At 49.3% G+C, this 19970-nt stretch overlaps 1 protein-coding gene across 4 annotated transcripts; it reads left to right on the top strand.

Moving 5' to 3' along the window:
• Positions 1-224: 224 nt before the first annotated feature.
• On the top strand, positions 225-19498 carry atp9b (ATPase phospholipid transporting 9B). 4 transcript variants are annotated; one of them, XM_077590666.1, is made up of 28 exons: positions 225-346; positions 5279-5452; positions 6606-6756; positions 7152-7265; positions 7381-7489; positions 7572-7630; positions 7983-8034; positions 8620-8714; positions 9044-9124; positions 10214-10289; positions 10792-10868; positions 13159-13319; positions 13484-13626; positions 13710-13822; positions 13991-14242; positions 15012-15173; positions 15283-15375; positions 16015-16098; positions 16179-16338; positions 16446-16544; positions 16675-16909; positions 17021-17085; positions 17158-17313; positions 17407-17471; positions 17581-17747; positions 17887-18090; positions 18240-18272; positions 18863-19498. In XM_077590666.1, exons 1-28 carry the CDS (start codon positions 264-266, stop codon positions 19023-19025), a joined length of 3426 nt encoding a protein of 1141 aa, XP_077446792.1. In that variant the 5' UTR covers positions 225-263; the 3' UTR covers positions 19026-19498. The 4 variants fall into 4 exon arrangements, with proteins under 4 accessions (XP_077446792.1, XP_077446793.1, XP_077446795.1 ...); XM_077590667.1 differs by having other exon boundaries at positions 16168-16338; XM_077590669.1 differs by lacking the exon at positions 18240-18272 and having other exon boundaries at positions 16168-16338.
• The last annotated feature ends 472 nt before the right edge of the window (positions 19499-19970 follow it).

Raw genomic sequence — 19970 nt, 5'->3', positions numbered from 1 at the left:
AGACGTGTCGCCTTTCAGGACCTCGGAATTATCGCTACTATTTGTTCTCTCAAACGACCTTTCAAAAAAGGTGACCATTTAGAATCCGGTCTGATTCATAAACATGACATAGAACGCGTATTTGCTTACTGTAGATAATAAAATAATAATAATAATAATTCATGCACAAAGAAAACAAAAAGGATGAGCTACACGATTTAGTGAACGCGTCTTAAATCGCCAAACGGGCCTAGTGACGTCACCGGATAGACTTTGTGTCCAAAATGGCTGACGGCATCCCCTTGGATCCGATACGGAAGAGCTTGAGAAGGAGCCACTATTTCTACCAATCTGTCAGACAACCGAGGTATTTCTGCTATTTTTTACATCAATTTCCAAGGTCGAGCGATGAGTGAAAGTGTTCAAATACTGAGCTTTTCTTTTCTGCTGACAAATGGAGTGGCTTCATGCGCGTGTTTACAATGGCGAAATGTTAGCTGGGGCGGCTAGTAGCTTTGTTGACTTCCGTCTAATTTAGTTTCGTTTTCTTATTTGTAGTTGACGGTCAGTGAACGGCTATTAACAGACACCTTTTATTCGGTCGAACGTTATCAATATTAGTTGTTGTGCCGTGATAAAAACGAGTAAACGCCCCTCCCGTGGTTCCCGCTGCACTAATCTTGCGAGAGTGTCCGCTGTGTTGCGCCCGTCAAATAAAGACACATGACAGGGAATCAATCGGTACTATTGGCCACTCGTTTACGGAAGCGTATTCCGGAACTGAATTGTAACGTCATACGTTTCCAGTTTTAAAGTGTTAAGTGTCTTTTACACCTTTGTCAAAACAAGCCCCATGGAATTTTCTCATTTTTGTGTATTTTACAAATGTAACATCGGTTTTAACCCATTGGCAGCCATTGATAGCGTACGACGTAGGAAGGTGGCAATTGGACGTCTACTAGAGATCATCTCATTTAAATAAGGAGGAGAAAAGAGCCGCACGATTGGACGTCTATCATCATTACGCGCACCGAACGAGGTTAATTCCCGTTACATGCCGTTCTAATACCATGTCAAATCTTTGGACGGGGATATTTTCTGATGTCACCAAGTTTATACTACGATTTGATTCAAGAGGCCGCAATTGAGCCAATAAGTTACATTTCAACCAAAGCAATAAAAAAACTACAATAAAAATTGACGTTTTTTTTTTATTATTGTATTGCTGAAAAAACGTGTATTTGTGTGCAGCAAGAATACGCTTCTGTACACCGTCAAATGTATATACAGTGGTACCTCTACATACGAGCATTTCGAGATACAAGGAAAATTTCGAGCAAATAATTAGTTATTTACTTTCCAGTTTAATCTTGTTAATAAAACCAGCAAATACAGTTAATGTCTAATAATATTAAAAACAAAAAAACAATAAACAAATAAAACATAAATAAAATAAATAAAATAATAATACAAAATAATAATAAAAAATTATAATAATAAAATAATAATAATAAAATAATAATAAAAAATAATAATAATAAAATAATAATAATAATTATCTCTAGATACGAGAAAAATTTCGAGCAAATAATTCTATCTAGATACGAGAAAAATTTCGAGATGCGAGAAAGCCAGATGGCCAAGACATGAGAGGCTGTTTATCATTGTGGCTCAACTTTGTCACCTATGTTTGTGCCTGATGGCTTGGAAAACACAAAGCAGCCAGTTCAATACTTTTTTTGGACCTATTTCAAAAAATTGAAGCATTGGACATGAAGGAAAACGTAGCATCCCATAATATTTAATAGGGCTGGGCAAAATAAGGACCACAGTGAGTGTGGGGGTGTTTTCGCCGGGAGCTGGTTGCGCTCGGGAGGTGATGCGATGTATCCATCACGGCAGAATGCCAGCAAGTCTGAACCGTTGCCTGAGAAAAGTGCACTTCGTGGAGAAGCACCTTCAATTTCGTCATACGCAGCTGGGTATGATGACAATTAGGCTTTTGTCTAGTCAATGATGATGACAAGCCTAAGTCTGATTTTATTTATTTTTATTTATTTGGTTTCAACCCTGAAAGAGGAAAGCTTCCCACAATACTAGTGTCCTGCCAGTGCAATCAGTGGATCGCGGTCAGGTGCTTCTCTTGCCCAACCCCCGCTGGTTCAAGTTTGCCAGCTCGTTGGGTGCTGTATGACTTATGAACCAAAAGCTACTCGCTCCCCAGCCACAGCGGCCCAACCCCCGGTGATTCAATTTTGTCACCTATGTATGTGCCTTTTTCACCTTTGCAAAGCCACCCCTGTCTGGTAGAAACTTTCAAAGCCAGTTCAACCCTTTTTTTGGACCTATTTCAAACGTGGACCATTAAAGCGCAAACTTTTGACCATTGAAGAGCAAGCGAGCACCTCGAGGAAATTGAAGCATTGGACATATGAAGGAAGACATAGCGTCCCTCCCATAAGACTAGGCATTTATTTAAGAGGGCTGGGCAAACTCAAAAAAGGGCAAAAGGGAGTGCTTTTGTTTCAACCTCCAAAGAGGAAAGCTTTCCGCAATACTAGTGTCCCGCGAGTGCAATCAGTGGATTGGCGTCAGGTGCTTCTTGCAGCCCAACCCCCGCTGGTTCAACTTTGTCAGTCAACTCGGTTGGTGCTGTATGACTTGAATGAAAAGCTACTCGCTCCCCACCCACCCACAGCGGCCCAACCCCCGGTGATTCAATTTTGTCACCTATGTATGTGCCTTTTTCATCTTTGCAAAGCCACCCCTGCCTGGTAGAAACTTTCAAAGCCAGTTCAACCCTTTTTTGGACCTATTTCAAACGTGGACCATTAAAGCGCAAACTTTTGACCATTGAAGAGCAAGCGAGCACCTCGAGGAAATTGAAGCATTGGACATATGAAGGAAGACATAGCGTCCCTCCCATAAGACTAGGCATTTATTTAACAGGGCTGGGCAAACTCAAAAAAGGGCAAAAGGGAGTGCTTTTGTTTCAACCTCCAAAGAGGAAAGCTTTCCGCAATACTAGTGTCCTGCGAGTGCAATCAGTGGATTGGCGTCAGGTGCTTCTTGCAGCCCAACCCCCGCTAGTTCAAGTTTGCCGGCTCGTTGGGTGCTGTATGACTTGAACGAAAAGCTACTCGCTCCCCACCCACAGCGGCCCAACCCCCGGTGATTCAATTTTGTCACCTATGTATGTGCCTTTTTCACCTTTGGAAAGCCACCCCTGCCTGGTAGAAACTTTCAAAGCCAGTTCAACCCTTTTTTTGGACCTATTTCAAACGTGGACCATTAAAGCGCAAACGTTTGACCATTGAAGAGCAAGCGAGCACCTCGAAGAAATTGAAGCATTGGACATATGAAGGAAGACATAGCGTCCCTCCCATAAGACTAGGCATTTATTTAAGAGGGCTGGGCAAACTCAAAAAAGGGCAAAAGGGAGTGCTTTTGTTTCAACCTCCAAAGAGGAAAGCTTTCCGCAATACTAGTGTCCCGCGAGTGCAATCAGTGGATTGGTGTCAGGTGCTTCTTGCAGCCCAACCCCCGCTGGTTCAACTTTGTCAGTCAACTCAGTTGGTGCTGTATGACTTGAATGAAAAGCTACTCGCTCCCCAGCCACAGCGGCCCAACCCCCGGTGATTCAATTTTGTCACCTATGTATGTGCCTTTTTCACCTTTGCAAAGCCACCCCTGTCTGGTAGAAACTTTCAAAGCCAGTTCAACCCTTTTTTTGGACCTATTTCAAACGTGGACCATTAAAGCGCAAACTTTTGACCATTGAAGAGCAAGCGAGCACCTCGAAGGAATTGAAGCATTGGACATATTGAAGGAAGACATAGCGTCCCTCCCATAAGACTAGGCATTTATTCATACCTGTCAACCTCTGCCGATAACTGCCCTTATAAATGATTATGATTCCCCTTACAAATCCCAAAAGAACCTTACAAACACTGTACGTGTTGTACGGTGTTTGTAAGGTTTTTGGGGGGTTTGTAAGGGGAATCATAATCATTTATAAGGGCAGTTATCGGCAGAGGTTGACAGGTATGTTTATTTAAGAGGGCTGGGCAAACTCAAAAAAGGGCAAAAGGGAGTGCTTTTGTTCCAACCTCCAAAGAGGAAAGCTTTCCACAATACTAGTGTCCTGTGAGTGCAATCAGTGGATTGGCGTCAGGTGCTTCTTGCAGCCCAACCCCCGCTGGTTCAAGTTTGCCAGCTCGTTGGGTGCTGGATGACTTGAACGAAAAGCTACTCGCTCCCCACCACAGCGGCCCAACCCCCGGTGATTCAATTTTGTCACCTATGTATGTGCCTTTTTCATCTTTGCAAAGCCACCCCTGCCTGGTATCAACTGTCAAAGCCAGTTCAACCCTTTTTTTGGACCTATTTCAAACGTGGACCATTAAAGCGCAAACTTTTGACCATTGAAGAGCAAGCGAGCACCTTGAGGAAATTGAAGCATTGGACATATGAAGGAAGACATAGCGTCCCTCCCATAAGACTAGGCATTTATTTAAGAGGGCTGGGCAAACTCAAAAAAGGGCAAAAGGGAGTGCTTTTGTTTCAACCTCCAAAGAGGAAAGCTTTCCGCAATACTAGTGTCCTGCGAGTGCAATCAGTGGATTGGCGTCAGGTGCTTCTTGCAGCCCAACCCCCGCTGGTTCAACTTTGTCAGTCAACTCGGTTGGTGCTGTATGACTTGAACGAAAAGCTACTCGCTCCCCACCCACAGCGGCCCACGACGACTGCTTTAGACCTATCTATTTACAGTGGTATCTCTACATATGAGCATTTCGAGATACAAGGAACATTTTGAGCAAATAATTATTATATATTAGAATTAGAAGAAATAAAAAAAAATTCCCAATCCAATACATCGTGTTTTTGGTGTTTTTTCAGAGGGTTTGGAAGGAAGGAATTTGTTTTTAGTTCATTTCAATGGGAAACGTTCGTTCGAGTGACGAGAGGATCGACATACGGAACCAATTAAGCTCGTATGTAGGGGTGTTCCACTGTACTGAAATGATCAGGCTACTGAGCACACCAAAATGTAAGTCACACGCACTAAATGTAAAAAGTCCACCCCTCTCTGGCCTCAGAATCAACTGTTAAATGGCAGTCAGTACCAGTGGTGACAAGGACCAATTCCAAGAGACTAGTCACGGTTCCATCCTTAGCATAACAGGTTTTCAAAGTACACTCCAAGTGTGTTTACCCGAAGCTGCAAAGCAAACAATGGCGCGGACGACTGGCGGTGCCCGAATGTCGCATCCCTTAAGCACGGCTTCGATCCCGGCAGGTTCTCCGTCGACGATGAGCCGTCGAGCCTGGACGAGATGCCGCTGATGATGTCCGACGAGGCCTTGGAGAACGACGAGAGCGACTACCAGACGTTACCCCGGGCCAGAGCCGACCGCCGACGGCGGGGCGTGGGCTGGTTCCTCCTGGGCGGCTGGCGAGTCCTCTGTGGAAGGTACCGCACTCTTTCAACCGAAACATTAGAAATCTACTAGGATAAAAAAAACCTCACGGAACAGAAATCTAGTAGGATAAAGATGCTACTAGTAGGATAAAGATGCTACTCCAAATTGGCCAAAGAGCCGCAAAAATCGGTCTCAAATGAACAAACCCGGGGAGCGGTTGCACAGTCCAATGAGAAGTGTCTGTTCAGCATTCTGTGACCCTTATTTAACTTCCATGACATTTTGCTCATTCTGTAAATGTTAGGCTTGGCATAAGAATTGCATAGGCGCAAGTGCCAGTTCACTTGCGAACGCCGCGGCTGCCGCGCGTGACGCCCAAAGTCGCCACCGGGATCACTAGTTTTCGGCAAGTCCCGGGGGGCTTTCCGTCCCCCTCCCGAAAAAAGCTTTTCGCCGGGCCGGGCTCCGAGGAAGTTGGGCTCTCCACGCGCTCGCCGTTAGCTTCTCCCCGGCCGGCGGGGCGTCTCGGGCCCGAATCCACGGCGCCCTTGGCGCCCCCTGGCTAATGAACAAATTGGATTTTTCACAGCTGAGCAGCTTGATGCTTTCCAGTAATTTTGTGTGTGCACTGCGTGGGATTATAAAAGGCAAATAATTCACTGGCCGACTAAGCCGCCGCTGTTCAAACGGAGGCGTTGTTTAAATAGCATTCATTTGCTCAAATAATCTGCCGTACGAATCTGGACCCCGAGCGCACCGAGGCGGAGCACCGCGCCGGCAAAACACAAACACGGTCGAAAGCCGTCGCCGCCAAAGTCGCTGTAATGTGAATTTTCTGGCTTACGAGGTGGAAAAGCCAAGTCAATGGCCGTGACCCTTTACGCCGGCCGAGGTGACTCTTGGTGTCTGGGCTCGCCAGCAAAATTCAAAAAGCGGACCTTGTGCGTGCGAAAAAATCAAGAAGGTGTCTAGAGAAAGGATTGGATTTCTGCAAATCAAATGCCTTTATTCACACGCGGTGACGGACGGACGGGCGCCATTTGTATTAAAGGCGGCAGATCTGCCGGCGTGTCGTCGGGAACGCGCCGATCCAAAGTCCAACCTGGCTCTTTGTTTGCCCCGCTGTCATAAATCCATCCGCCTTAACTTTGCTCTTAGCGAGTCGTCGATCATGGATTTAAGATGGCACGATGTCACCCGCAGCTGCTGCGATTGGCTGCTCCGAATGTGTGGGCGCAAGAAGGAAGCCAAGGCCCGCAGCGTGTGGCTGGGCCACCCGGAGAAGTGCCAGGAGAAGTTTCCCAAAAACTCCATCCGCAACCAGAAGTACAACATCTTCACCTTTGTGCCAGGGGTAATGGCTTGACTACTATGAATGACACCTTTTTGGGGTCCTTTCGGTCCCTTAAACCGCCATAGACAAACACCACCAACGGGTGTTGGGCAATTTTACTCGCCATCCGGCTCACCCGTTCCAAAGCCGACGGCCTGGTAACGAAGGGGCTCGCGTCCTTCGCCGTATTCCGAACAAATGCTCTCCCTGGGCTTTGAATTATTAAAGGGCCGCAAATTGAGTTTAGCCCCGCGCCGCCCTAAAGGTCACGGGCTTCGTTAAGCACCTATTGATCCGCCGGCGCTCTCATTATTACCAGCATTATTCAAAGCGCGACCCGAGCCAGATCCCGTTAACCGGAGACGCTCCGGTAAAGTCGGACGCCGTCTGTTGACGTCTTGCGTGCTTTTGCTCAGGTTCTTTATCAGCAGTTCAAGTTCTTCCTCAACCTCTACTTCCTGGTGGTGGCCTGCTCCCAGTTTGTGCCTTCTCTGAAGATCGGATACCTGTACACGTACTGGGCGCCCCTGGTAAAGCCTGCAGCCGCCCATCTTTAGGATACAATATTAGAAGCCGCTGTCATTCCAGAGCACGTCCAATTGCGTTTCAATTGGACCTCCCTCCCCTCTGCTCCCCTCCCGGCAGGGCTTCGTGGTGGCCGTCACCATGGCGCGCGAGGCCGCGGACGAGGTACGGCGCCACCGGCGGGACAAGGAGATGAACTCGCAGCTGTACGGCAAGCTGACGCCGCGCGGTAAGTCAACGGGTGACTGATTTGTCAGGCCTGGCTTTAGATGTTGCCGTTGACTTGTGGCTTTTATTTTTCCTTCCCGCAGGTAAAATGCAGGTGAAAAGCTCCGAAATCCAAGTGGGGGACCTGATTATCGTTGAGAAGGTGAGCGTGTGCATTTTTGAAAAGGCACAAAAAGTGGCAACCTGGCGCTTCCTTTTAACGCGAGAGGGGGCCAATGCACCGGTCAAGTGCGTCAATTCAGAAAGTTTAAAAAGCCATATTTAACGACTGTCCTACAGACACGAGTGATGCTTCTTCCAGCTCATTGTCTGGACATGGCCATCTTGCTAATTGCCAGAAAGTGAAAACGAGCTTTAATGTCACACTTTTTTATTTTTTTTAATGAAGTCAGTCACCCGCCTCCTACTGGGGACCTTGTTTAATTATTCATCAGTATTTCAGCCATAATTGCGGTTGGTAACTCTCCTCCCTCCACCTTTTGTGTTCATCCTAGAACCAAAGGATTCCGGCAGACATGATATTCCTGAGGACTTCGGAGAAGAACGGTGAGTTGGCCCACCAACCTCCGCTCTTTCCGACCGACTTAAACGCTGAGATAAATCTCCCAGGGGCGCCACCGGGGGCATCCCGTTGAACTTTGATACACCTTTTGTAGCTCCCTGACCAAGGGCGTCGGCTTGAAAATGCGACTCGCGACGCCCTCTCGCTGTCCGGACGCCACGGGATGAGCCGTTCCAGCGATTCGTACGATTCACGTTGTCGGAGCGAGGAATGAAGCGAACGAATCAATGAGCCGCGTCCGATCGTTCCGCCGTCGCCGTCAATCTGTATATCGCAATAATAGGTTGGGCCGTGGTGTTGTTGACACATTTATGCCTTGGACACGCGCGGCAAGCACCAGCGCATATTTGTCTTTGGCGGGCCAAACTGCCGACAAGCGTGAATGGTCCGCTTGCTCTCTCTCCATCATGGTTAACCCTCAAGGGACACGTTGTACGTTGAAATGATTCATAGCGTGAATGATGATGAACAATGGCAGAACCGTAGCTAATATGAATGTTTCAGTCATGATTTAAACAGCTGCAGCTCAAGCAGAAGGAGAACTCACCATGACATCTGATGTGATCCAGGCGCGTGCTTCATTCGAACCGACCAACTGGATGGCGAGACGGACTGGAAGCTGAAAGTGGCTGTGGGCTGCACGCAGCGCCTTCCAGCAGTTGGGGTAAATATCATCAAGACTTTTTCCATTAGGCTTTTTTTTGGGGGGGGGGGGGACTGGTACAGTTGAATGGCCTTTACATTCTTTGCAATGGGCAAAGTGTATCTTTTGAGCTGCCATAATTTATTCGTAAAAGGTTTGATCGTCCACTTGTATCATCGGATGGTATTCCTTGTCGGTCATCTGAGTGGCTGCTGGTTTAATGGTCATTGGTATCCAGCATCTAAAATGGAACAGGTGTATAGAAGGGCAAAAAATGTGGAAGCCGTATGAAAGCCGGGTCATTTACAAGTAAGTGGCCCTTCCTGATGATTTGCGTCTTTCTTGTGCAGGATCTCTTCTCCATCAACGCCTTTGTCTACGCTCACAAGCCTCAGCTGGACATCCACACTTTTGAGGGAAACTTCACACGGGTACACTTGTTTTATTGATTTCCCGTGGAAGTAGATGTTGGCCAGCTATTTGTGGCCGCGCTGGCGACAATGGGGGTCTTGTCTTAACGTCCCTCTTACATCACACGCGGGCCAGCGAGCGCGCTCCCATCTATCCTGTCTTGCTCCCCGTTTTTTTGTGTATATATATTTTTGTATTAATAGCAGATTAGCGTGGCCCCCGCCAAGACGGGGGTCCTACTACAAAGGCAGCCTTTGTGGTCTGTCTTCACTCTTGGCCACACACCAGGCTTAGCGAGCGAGCACTTCCTCCGCGGCCTTCCTTTGCATATCGTGCGCTTTGAATCCGAGCAAGATGGCGGGGAGAGAAAAAAAAAGGGCTTCCCATAGACCCAGAGAAAATGAACCCACTTTATTTTATATTTTGTTTTTTTTAAACCAGCCACCACCGCAGAGGGTTAGGTGACAATGTCAGCGCGCCCGCCATTTATTTTTCATGCACTTGTTCACTTGACAGGATGCGGCTGCTTGGCTATCATAATTATGACATCAGGCCGGTCATTTGAGTCGAAGCCTTTTTAATGCGTTTGCCTTGACTAGAGAGAGAAAGAGAGAGAAAGAGAGAGAGAGAGAGAGAGAGAGAGAGAGAGAGAGAGCGAGCCGTGAAAGGAGATCCTAACATCAGCCCTCCAACAAGGAGCCTCATTTATTTCTGAAATCTTACGTGCGTGACCTCGCTAAAACTTTTTGGGGTTTAGTTGTCATTTCCCACAGTGTCAATAAGAGCTCCTGTGTGGCTATATATGTGGGAGCCAATTACACAAGTGAAAAGTTGACAGCCTGCTCACCTTTGGAAATTGGAGATTTTCTCATACTACCTTCTCCCATATTAGAGTGAATAAAAGTGATACCGCCACTTAAAACTTCTTGAACTTTAAAGATATATATCCCCTAGCCTCACAGCAAAGACTGTTTTTTTCCCCCCATTTCTAAGCACAATTGAATGGGCATGATGCTGCTCCTTCTAGTATGGACGTGTTGGCTAGCTGTGGGCCAGTGTAAGATTGGCTTGGGTCTGGCTTGATCTTCTTTTTCTCTGTGGCCCTGTAGGAAGACGCCGAGCCTCAAGTCCGCGAGAGTCTGAGCATCCAAAACACGCTGTGGGCCAGCACGGTGGTAGCCTCGGGTGAGCCTCTTTCAACTTTTCTCATTGTGGAGCTGAGTGGAGACCTTTCCAAAGACTACCATTTCACCACACGTATCGTCTTTCACAACACATTACCATACACGCCGTCATCTGTTTGGCATCGTTGTTCACGGCGAGCGTTTGATCACCTCCCACCAACTTTTTCATCTCTTTCACGGGCCTTTTTTTATTTTATTTATTTTGTTTAGTTCCCGCATTAAACTTGCAGTTTCATCCAATATTAATGACCCCGTGGGCCTTTGTTTTAAGGCCACCTTAATGAATTGGCGAGTAAAGATGGCGGCGTATGGATTGGATTTTATGAGCTGTGAAAGCGCCCTGCGCATTAAACGCATGACGGGAGCGACGACGACGACGACGACGAAACACCATGCCCTTATTGTGTTTCCTCCCGTGTGCTTCATCTGGACAAAATGAACGTGTGAGTTTGGGGCCTGCCTAATGAACACCGTTGCTCCCTCCCCCGGTTTTTGTTTGCCAGGCACGGTGATCGGCGTGGTGATTTACACCGGCAAGGAGACTCGCAGTGTACTCAACACGTCAGACGCCAAAAATAAGGTGAGCGCTTCTTTGGCCTTTTTCTTGTGGGGAACACGCCGTGCCTAGAGTTGGAGAACGTTAGGGTTAGGGTTAGGGATAGGCCAAGATCTGTCAGACAGCGCTCACATTTTTTTGTTTAATAGTTGGGATACTTGGCATAATCACAGTGACGGACTAAGGGCAAAGGCTAGCTTTATCTCGGGAGTACAGATGCTAGCTAGCCGTTTTTACTGACCCCCGATTCTGCAATGATCCAGGTGGCCCTAAAGTACTGTATATTGAGATCCAGTTGATGATCACGTGTGTCCGTGGCGGTGAATGAAATGTTATAAACGGTACCTCTAAATCGCCAATCAATCCATTTCTGCCCTTGAGGTGTTTTGTGTGTGTGTGTGTGTGTGTGTGTGTGTGTGCGTGGGTGTATATGTGTGTGTGTGTGGTAACCTTGACTTTCCTGGTAAAGCTTGTCTTGTTAAAAGGGAAAAGGTCAGCGCCGTTGGCTAATTACCCAAAAGGGAAATTAACTAAGGGAGGGATTTAAATGACATTTTCCAGCGAGGAGTTAATCCGGCACAATCCCCAGTCGAGTGTTTTGTTCCCACAGATTGATGAAAATGATTTTGACGCTCGGCGGACTGAGGTTTCACATGTCCTGTTTAGGATTTCAGCGCGGAAAACAAATGTGTCGCTTCTCCATTGGCTGTGGGAGCTTTGGAGTGACACAGACGGTGTGCTTCAAGTCACACAATTCGAGGGAAGGGAAAAAAGGGCATTTGTATCACATCACTGACATTCTCCATGCACTTTAGCATCAGCTAATGCTCTGGTGTTTTGGATCAATTCTTAGATTTTTCTCTCCTGTGGCATTTACGTGGGTCCTTGTAGTATTTACATCTATGGGATTTTCTGCCACTTGGAAAGAAAACATTTTGGACGTATTTAATGGCCATTGCGCGTTCGCAGCCACAATTTCAATCCAGCCAAACGTTTAGCGTATAGCGCCTCCGGTCTGAGAGGAAGTCAATATTTCAAGGCGCCCATGTCACAAGTGCCGATACGCTCGCTGGAGATCGCCGGGCGTTCCGGTCGATATTGGCGCGGCGCAATCTTTTTGGCCCGCTAGGATCCGGGCGCTACAACCGTCTGGCTGACGGGACGCCAGACGAGGATTGTCTTTTTGCGCGTGACGGGAATAGTTTGGGTGCAGCGAGGGTTTCTTTCGAGTACGAAGAAAGGCTACCACTAAGCCATCCTTCCTTTGGTGGCCCAAACTCGGTTTTGCCAACGTGAGTGAGCAAAAGAAACCCCAAGTATCGTAGGAAGGCAGATTTCACCCGCACATTTAAGCCAGCCTCCCAAGCATTCATTCGAGTGAAATGCGTTTTTTTATTCACTGATCACATCTCCAAGGTTGAGGTAATTGAGCCCTCACGCCCCGCCCCCTCCCCACACTGGGACCGGCCCCGTAATGACTTGATCCCATCCCCGTCCGGGGCCCGGGAAACCAAGAGCGCTCATTGTTCCGACGGACCGAAGGCCATCCTTTGGCTTTTCAGCCGTGCGCTCCGTCTTCATTTTTCTTCATTTGAATCCCAGCTCGCCGCCTCCTTTTCTGTTTTTCTCAATAGCTCGAGCGCCAAGGTCGTCGCCGCCCCCCCCGGTCGGACCCCTCCGCCCACTCCGCGCTCGGCGACTGCGCGTTTTAACATCTCCCGATATACCGGGCCGGTTCTCGTAGGGGGGGGGTTGCGCTCGCCGGGGGTCCGGTAGCAGCGCAGGAATTCTCCTTCTCCGTCCCTGCTCGCCTTAGTTCTATTCATCGTGGCTCCTTGAGTGCAGGGAAATGTTATGTTGGAGTTTTGTTTTGTTTTGTTTTGTCGTTGTCGGGGCCCCACGTCACATGAAAGCCCACCCCCCGTGTACGTTGCCAAAAGCGGGTCGGCCCGCTTCTTTATTTGACATCTTTTTCCCACATGCTCCATTGGGCGCGAGATGCACTTGAAAAATAAAAGGCAACTTTGAGGCCACACCCCCCTTTTTGCTCCCTTTTCTCCCTCGTGCCATCCCAATATGAGAACTCCTTTGACCTCGGATCGTATTCAATGTCGACAACATAGTTTGCAAAAAAAGAAAAAGAAGGCTTCATGTTGTAGGCGTGATTTACATGACAAAAGCGTGCAAGTGAGAAGCGTTTTCTTACATTCCCATTGGTGTTATTTGGCTCAATGTCCGGTGCAATGTATTAGCCATGAACTAAAAATGGTGTGGCCCCCACCACTCCCCCCTCCCCCCTCTGGTCTTTCCACAGGTGGGACTACTTGATTTGGAGCTGAACCGGCTGACCAAGGCTCTGTTTTTGGCCCTGTTGCTTCTGGCCATCGTCATGGAAGCGCTGCACGGCTTTGTGGGCCCGTGGTTCCGCAACCTCTTTCGCTTTGTCGTCCTATTCTCCTACATCATCCCCATAAGGTACTTGGCAAGAGTCTAATCCGTGACTCGGGTTTTCTTGTCCTACGTGCTTAGCAATGATTCATTTAGCCGTAGATGTGAAAATGCTTCCGTCTCAACAGTCGAGATGGCGCTAGTCAAGGAAAGGCCAAAAGTCATGTTTGTCGTGGCGTGCCCGTTTACAGCCTGCGGGTCAACCTGGACATGGGCAAAGCGGCCTACGGCTGGATGATCACCAAGGATGACAACATTCCTGGCACGGTGGTGAGGACCAGCACCATCCCCGAAGAACTGGGACGACTGGTCTACCTGTTGACCGACAAAACGGGCAAGTGCCCTCGTTTTTCTTTTAGCGTACGCCGCTGTGAAATCATTGAGATTTGGGCTTAAAAAAACAACAACAACCCGCAGGCACTTTGACACAAAACGAGATGGTGTTCAAGCGGCTGCACCTGGGAACGGTATCCTATGGTACCGACACCATGGATGAGATCCAGAGTCATATCATCCAATCCTACGCTCAGGTCAGAACAAGCGATTTGAATGGAGCAGCGCTCAAATGGAATTTGTTCATGACTTTTGGATGCAAGGATTGTTTTTTTTCATTGCCCGTCCGGCGTGCCGTAACGATCAGATGAGACCACGTCGGGATTTAGCGCCATTTTCAAAGTCCGACTGTCATTCCTGCTCAGAATTCGGCTAGCGGGAGCGCGGCGGCGACGGCGACGGCGTCCCAGAAGTCCCAGAAGTCCCAAGCCTCCCAAGCGCCGGGCCCCAAAATCCGCAAGAGCGTCAGCAGCCGCATTCACGAGGCGACGAAAGCCATCGCGCTGTGCCACAATGTCACGCCCGTCTACGAGTCGTGTGGCGAGACGGATTCGGCGGAGGCCGAGCGCGACTTCGGCGACGACAACCGCGCCTATCAGGCCTCCAGTCCCGATGAGGTAATTTCAAGTGGGAGGGTGAACCAACCCCGTTCAAACGGATTGGTCGTCTACCGTCGTACGCTCGCACGCCGGATAATGATTGGCATGTGTTGAGTGAGGAAGACGGCTCAAAGGCTTTTGTGTGTGTGTGTGTGTGTGTGTGCGCGCCGAGGGATGAGTGGCTATTAACAGGAAGTCCCAATTTGTAGCTCCGAGTATAATAACAACCTTTGAGTGAGCCAAATTGAAAACCAAGCCATTGAGAATTGAGTGCTGTGTGCAGCTGAACGCTAGCTTCAGTGGGGGCGGGGCGAGCGGGTGAACTCGTGGGGCGCCGGAAAGCGCTCATCTGGCGCCGGACGGACGTCCCTGAATGCTTTGCTATATCTCTGCACAGAGGGTTTTCCTGCAAAGTCTGTTGATCAATTGTTTCGGACTTGGCGCTCATTCTCCAAAATCCGCCACCAACAGCCGTGTAAAAAGACGGACGCAAAATCTCTGGGATTAGCCGCGTTAAATTGAATTCTATTTACTTTTATACTTGAACCCCTTCACGCACAAATGACTCTTTTTGATGCCACCCACCACTGCCGGTCAAAAAGAGGTTCCAAAAAATAATCGGTGTGTGTAGGGCATTTGGGGGGGCAAGTTGTTTTTGAGGTACGACTACGACCTCCACAAAAGTGGAGGTCACGCTCGCCAATGGTTCCAATTGCTATGGTAAAATGTCTCTCTCCGGTTGGATGAAAGAAGTAGACGATAACGCGTGACGGGTGACGGGTGGCAGGTGGCGCTGGTGAAGTGGACGGAGAGCGTGGGCCTCACCCTGGTGAACCGAGACCTGTCCTCCCTTCAGTTGAAGACACCCGGCGGGCAGATCCTGTCCTACGCCATCCTGGAGATCTTCCCCTTCACGTCGGAGAGCAAACGCATGGGCATCATTGTCAGGGTCAGACGCTGGCCGAACGCCGCCTCCTTAAAGTTGCCGTGGCGCCCGCCCGCCGCCGACCCGTTTGATGGATTTGTATTTTTTTTTCTTCTTTTTCTCCCCCCTTCAGGAGGAGTCGACGGGAGACATCACGTTCTACATGAAGGGCGCCGACGTGGCCATGTCCAGCATAGTCCAGTACAACGACTGGCTGGAAGAGGAGGTAGTTATTTTTATCCTTGAAATAGAGAGCCAGAGAATGGATTCAAACAATTATTATTGCCGTGCCATGACGGGACGTGGATGTCCTCTGCTAATCAGGACGTTCATCCAGGGATCAACGGACCGCGTCGACACCCGGTCGAAGGTCCTTGTTCATCATAATCATATTGGCGTTATTGAGTCGTAGAGCGCCGGGGGCCACTTTTGATTTAATTAGTGACCCAGATAGTCGCTCAGTAATTACACTATGTCATATTCTCAAACAATGGAACGCTAACGCCGTGCTGGTCAATATCCAATGGAGGCCTCGTATTCACCCCAAAATCAAGCCGCGTCCGCCACTTAATGTTTGGCTGCGTCGCACCGGCGGACATTTTATGATCCGTCGATTCGCGGCGGCGTGGGGAACGCGAACGCTAGTCGCATTCCAGTTGCTCTGACCTGGAAAAATAATACAATAAAAACGCTCCCGTTCATTTTTAAATGAAGCCAATCCCATCTCTGTTAGTTTATGGCCACCGGAAGGCCAGAGTGACCAATGTTTATTTTTGGAGAATTTGGAAGCCGACGTGCAATTTCGGAATCATCTTCCGGAACGAGCCTTAATAGATTTGTTTCCCCCCCCCCCCTGTCTTGTCAGTGTGGCAACATGGCTAGAGAAGGTCTGCGAACGTTGGTCGTGGCAAAGAAGTCGCTTTCCGAGGAGCAATACCAGGATTTTGAGGTACCGCTGGCGTTTGCCTCGGGCTTTTGGGATGTGGCGGTAGCGCGACGAGCCCACCTCCACCCGCAGGGTCGCTACAGCCAAGCCAAGCTGAGCGTCCACGACCGCGCCCTCAAAGTGGCGGCGGTGGTGGAGAGTCTGGAGCGAGAGATGGAGCTGCTCTGCCTGACCGGCGTGGAGGACCGGCTGCAGACGGACGTCAGGCCCACGCTGGAACTGCTCAGGAACGCCGGCATCAAGGTGGGCCGCCGGACTGACCGACCGTGACCCCGCCAATGACCCGGGCCCATCCGGATGATTTGAACAAGCTCAAATGTTGTTTCTCGTGCTCTTTTTTTAATTTTTAGATCTGGATGTTGACCGGCGACAAGCTGGAAACGGCCACGTGCATCGCCAAAAGCTCTCATTTGGTCTCCAGGAGCCAGGACGTGCACCTTTTCCGCCCGGTTGGTGCTTTGGCCACTCTTAACGTCACCGTTCAATCCACGCTTCCGGACGTCTCCATCCCGAGACGTTTCCCCGCAAAGCGTGACGCCGCGCGGCGGACGTTTGGACAGCGACTTCCTTTGCGCTCAGGTGACCAACCGGGGGGAAGCCCACCTGGAGCTCAACGCCTTCCGGAGGAAGCACGACTGCGCCCTGGTCATCTCGGGCGACTCCCTGGAGGTGTGTCTGCGCTACTACGAGCACGAGTTTGTGGAGCTGGCGTGCCAGTGTCCCGCCGTGGTGTGCTGTCGCTGTTCTCCCACGCAAAAGGCCCAGATCGTCACGCTGCTCCAGCGGCACACCGCCAACAGGACCTGCGCCGTGGGTGGGTGGCCTGGCCTGGCCTGGCCTGGCCGTGAACTTCACGGTGGCCTGGGGATGAGCTCATCTCCTTTTTTATCTTCTCTCTGTCTGACCCCGACACTCTGATGTCTAGGCGACGGCGGAAACGACGTCAGCATGATCCAGGCGGCCGACTGCGGCATTGGCATCGAGGGAAAGGTGAGGCTCGGTCCCGAGGGACCCCGCCCGGCGCGCCGCACCCGTCTGACCCCGGCGCCTCGCCTCCGCCAGGAGGGCAGACAGGCGTCTCTGGCGGCCGACTTCTCCATCACGCAGTTCAAGCACATCGGCCCGCTCCTCATGGTGCACGGCAGGAACAGCTACAAGCGCTCGGCGGCCCTGGGACAGTTTGTCATGCACCGCGGCATGATCATCTCCGCCATGCAGGTGAGAGACAAAGACACTCCCAAATGGGTCTTTTTAGTCCTTTTTTTTTTTTTAATCGGGTGGTGATCACGACGCACCCTTTCCTTTCCTCAGGCCGTCTTCTCGTCCATCTTCTACTTTGCTTCCGTGCCCTTGTACCAGGGCTTCCTCATGGTCGGGTAGGTGCTCATTTGACCAAAACGCTACGTCCAAAGGCCATTTGTTGGCCACCTCCTTTTGTGGCGCCAAAACCCAAAAAAGGTCCTAAAAGGCCAACTTTGGGTGCAGTTACGCCACGGTCTACACCATGTTCCCGGTGTTCTCGCTGGTGTTGGATCAGGACGTGAAGCCCGAGATGGCGCTGCTCTACCCGGAGCTCTACAAGGACCTGACCAAGGGCCGTTCGCTTTCCTTCAAGACCTTCCTGGTTTGGGTTTTGATCAGCGTGTATCAAGGTAAGAAAAAAAAAGAGGAGGAGGAGAGGTGACATTTTCACTGTGTCGGTGTCGTATTTTCGATTTTGTCGTTAGAAATGTCGCATACCGACCGTGTGGCCATTTTCCGGCTACGCTGACTTTTCCTTTGAACCGCCAGGGGGCATCCTGATGTACGGGGCGCTGGTCCTGTTCGAGTCGGAGCTGGTGCACGTGGTGGCCATCTCCTTCACGGCTCTCATCCTGACCGAGCTCCTGATGGTGGCGCTGACGGTGCGCACGTGGCACTGGCTGATGGTGCTGGCCGAGTTCCTCAGCCTGGGCTGCTACTTGGCCTCGCTGGCCTTCCTCAACGAGTACTTTGGTGAGAGACACACGGACAGACGGCGAGACAAACAAACAAACAAACAGACTGACAGACAGACAGACTGACTGACAGACAGATGGATCTTTGTGACAACGCTCCTAACCCTTTCCTTTCAATGATTGCACTTGACGCGCCGCTCTTCTCAGGCCTGGGCAGGGTGTCCCTGGGAGCTTTTCTCGGTAGGTCCGTCCGCCCGTCCAGTGACCCGTTTGATACTCGCGTGAACGTCGGCACGGAATTTTTCATTAGCATCCGTCCATTCCGCACAGCGTTTCACCTCCTGGCATGGTTCCTGTAACTTGTCCTATCTCAGCTTGTATCATGTCACTGTTTTTTTTTGTTTGTTTGTTTTCCACAAAGCCAGCGTATTTTTATTTTTTTAAACGAAATGTCCTTTTTTGTAGGAGAAAATGTGGCTAGACAAAAAAAACGATTATTTTCAAAATAATGACGTAAACGGCAACGAGTGCCCCGTAAGGCTTTAAAAAAAGTATCCATCCATCCATCCATCCATCCATTTGATATCCTAAACTAAAATGTAGCGAGACTCAGGCCTTCTGTACTACCACTCTTCCCCCTTGTTACATGCAGTACTTCTTCTATCCTCTAGGTTGCAGTCAAAGCATGCTAGGAGGCATGATTTGCATAGATTTTTCTTGACATTTCTAGTTGGACTATGATTTGACTTTTGCGCCAGCCCGATCCTTGTTTCTACTCTGGAGCGTGTGCATGTTTCTAACGTTTTTGCTTGTTGTTTTTGTGCCCTCAGACTTGGGCTTCATCACCACGTGGCCTTTCCTGTGGAAGGTGTCCGCCATCACGCTGGTCAGCTGCTTGCCGCTCTACGTCCTCAAGTACCTCAAGCGAAAGTTTTCCCCCTCCAGCTACTCCAAACTGGCCTCCTGAGACAGTCTTTTGCAATCTTTCTTTGAACCCTAACCCTAACCCTCCACACTGGATATTGAGGTCAGTGAAAACCACTGGAGCAATCAGACATTTTTTTTGCATCGATTTTTTGGGAATACTTGAACAGAACAAGCACAAAATAGGATCTCCTCACCAATCCAAAAGAGGGATAATGCGCTTCAATCCGAGTGTTGTTTTGATACTTTTTTACATACATTTTTACTTCTTTTTTTTTTTTTTTACACAACGTGCAATCGTCGTCATCCGCAATGAGTTTTATCATTCGCGGACGAGAGCTGCCTGTGCGTTTGTGCTGGCACGTATGGTGTTTGTTGTCTTGTGAGGATCTGTGCTGGAAGGAATATTGTCCCGTCCCGTCCCGTCCCGTCCCGCTTTTTGCTATTGGCCGCCCGCACTGCATGTTCAAAGTGTATCACTCGCTGCTGCTGATTGCGCTCTTCTTTTACCATTGGAGAGTGAATAAAAATGGATACGTTGACCCGAGTCTTTCATGGACACGTTTCAAATATGTATAAAGTTATCCCCTCATAGAGCATTGGTTTGAACGCTAGACATCCAATCCATTTGACGCTGTCGCCCTTGGATTAGACGTCCAGCGCTGCCAATGGCACTGACAGACAGACAGACAGACAGACAGACAGAAAGTCCTCTTAATGCCATTGAACTGGAATGAGTTCAATTCTCTGCTGCAACCTTTAATATTGTATTTTTGTCCTTTTCTTTCGAATTGAATGATTTTTTTACAAATCGTATTCACTTTCTATCTAATTAGTACATAATATATATATAATACAATCGAATGAATCATTAAAACGGTCCACTGTCCTTGAAAGGCTTCATTGGAAAAGCTTCTTGTTTTGAAGTTCAGCTCAGCTTTGGCGCATGGGCCATCGTTTGGCCGCTAGGTGGAGACAGACAACTGATATTTGACCGTAGTTTTTGACAAACTG

The sequence above is a fragment of the Stigmatopora argus genome, chromosome 21 (assembly GCF_051989625.1).
Source record: "Stigmatopora argus isolate UIUO_Sarg chromosome 21, RoL_Sarg_1.0, whole genome shotgun sequence".
Classification (NCBI taxonomy): Eukaryota; Metazoa; Chordata; class Actinopteri; order Syngnathiformes; family Syngnathidae; genus Stigmatopora; species Stigmatopora argus.
Note: the sequence above shows the minus strand (reverse complement) of the source record. Positions and strands in the feature narration are given on the sequence as shown.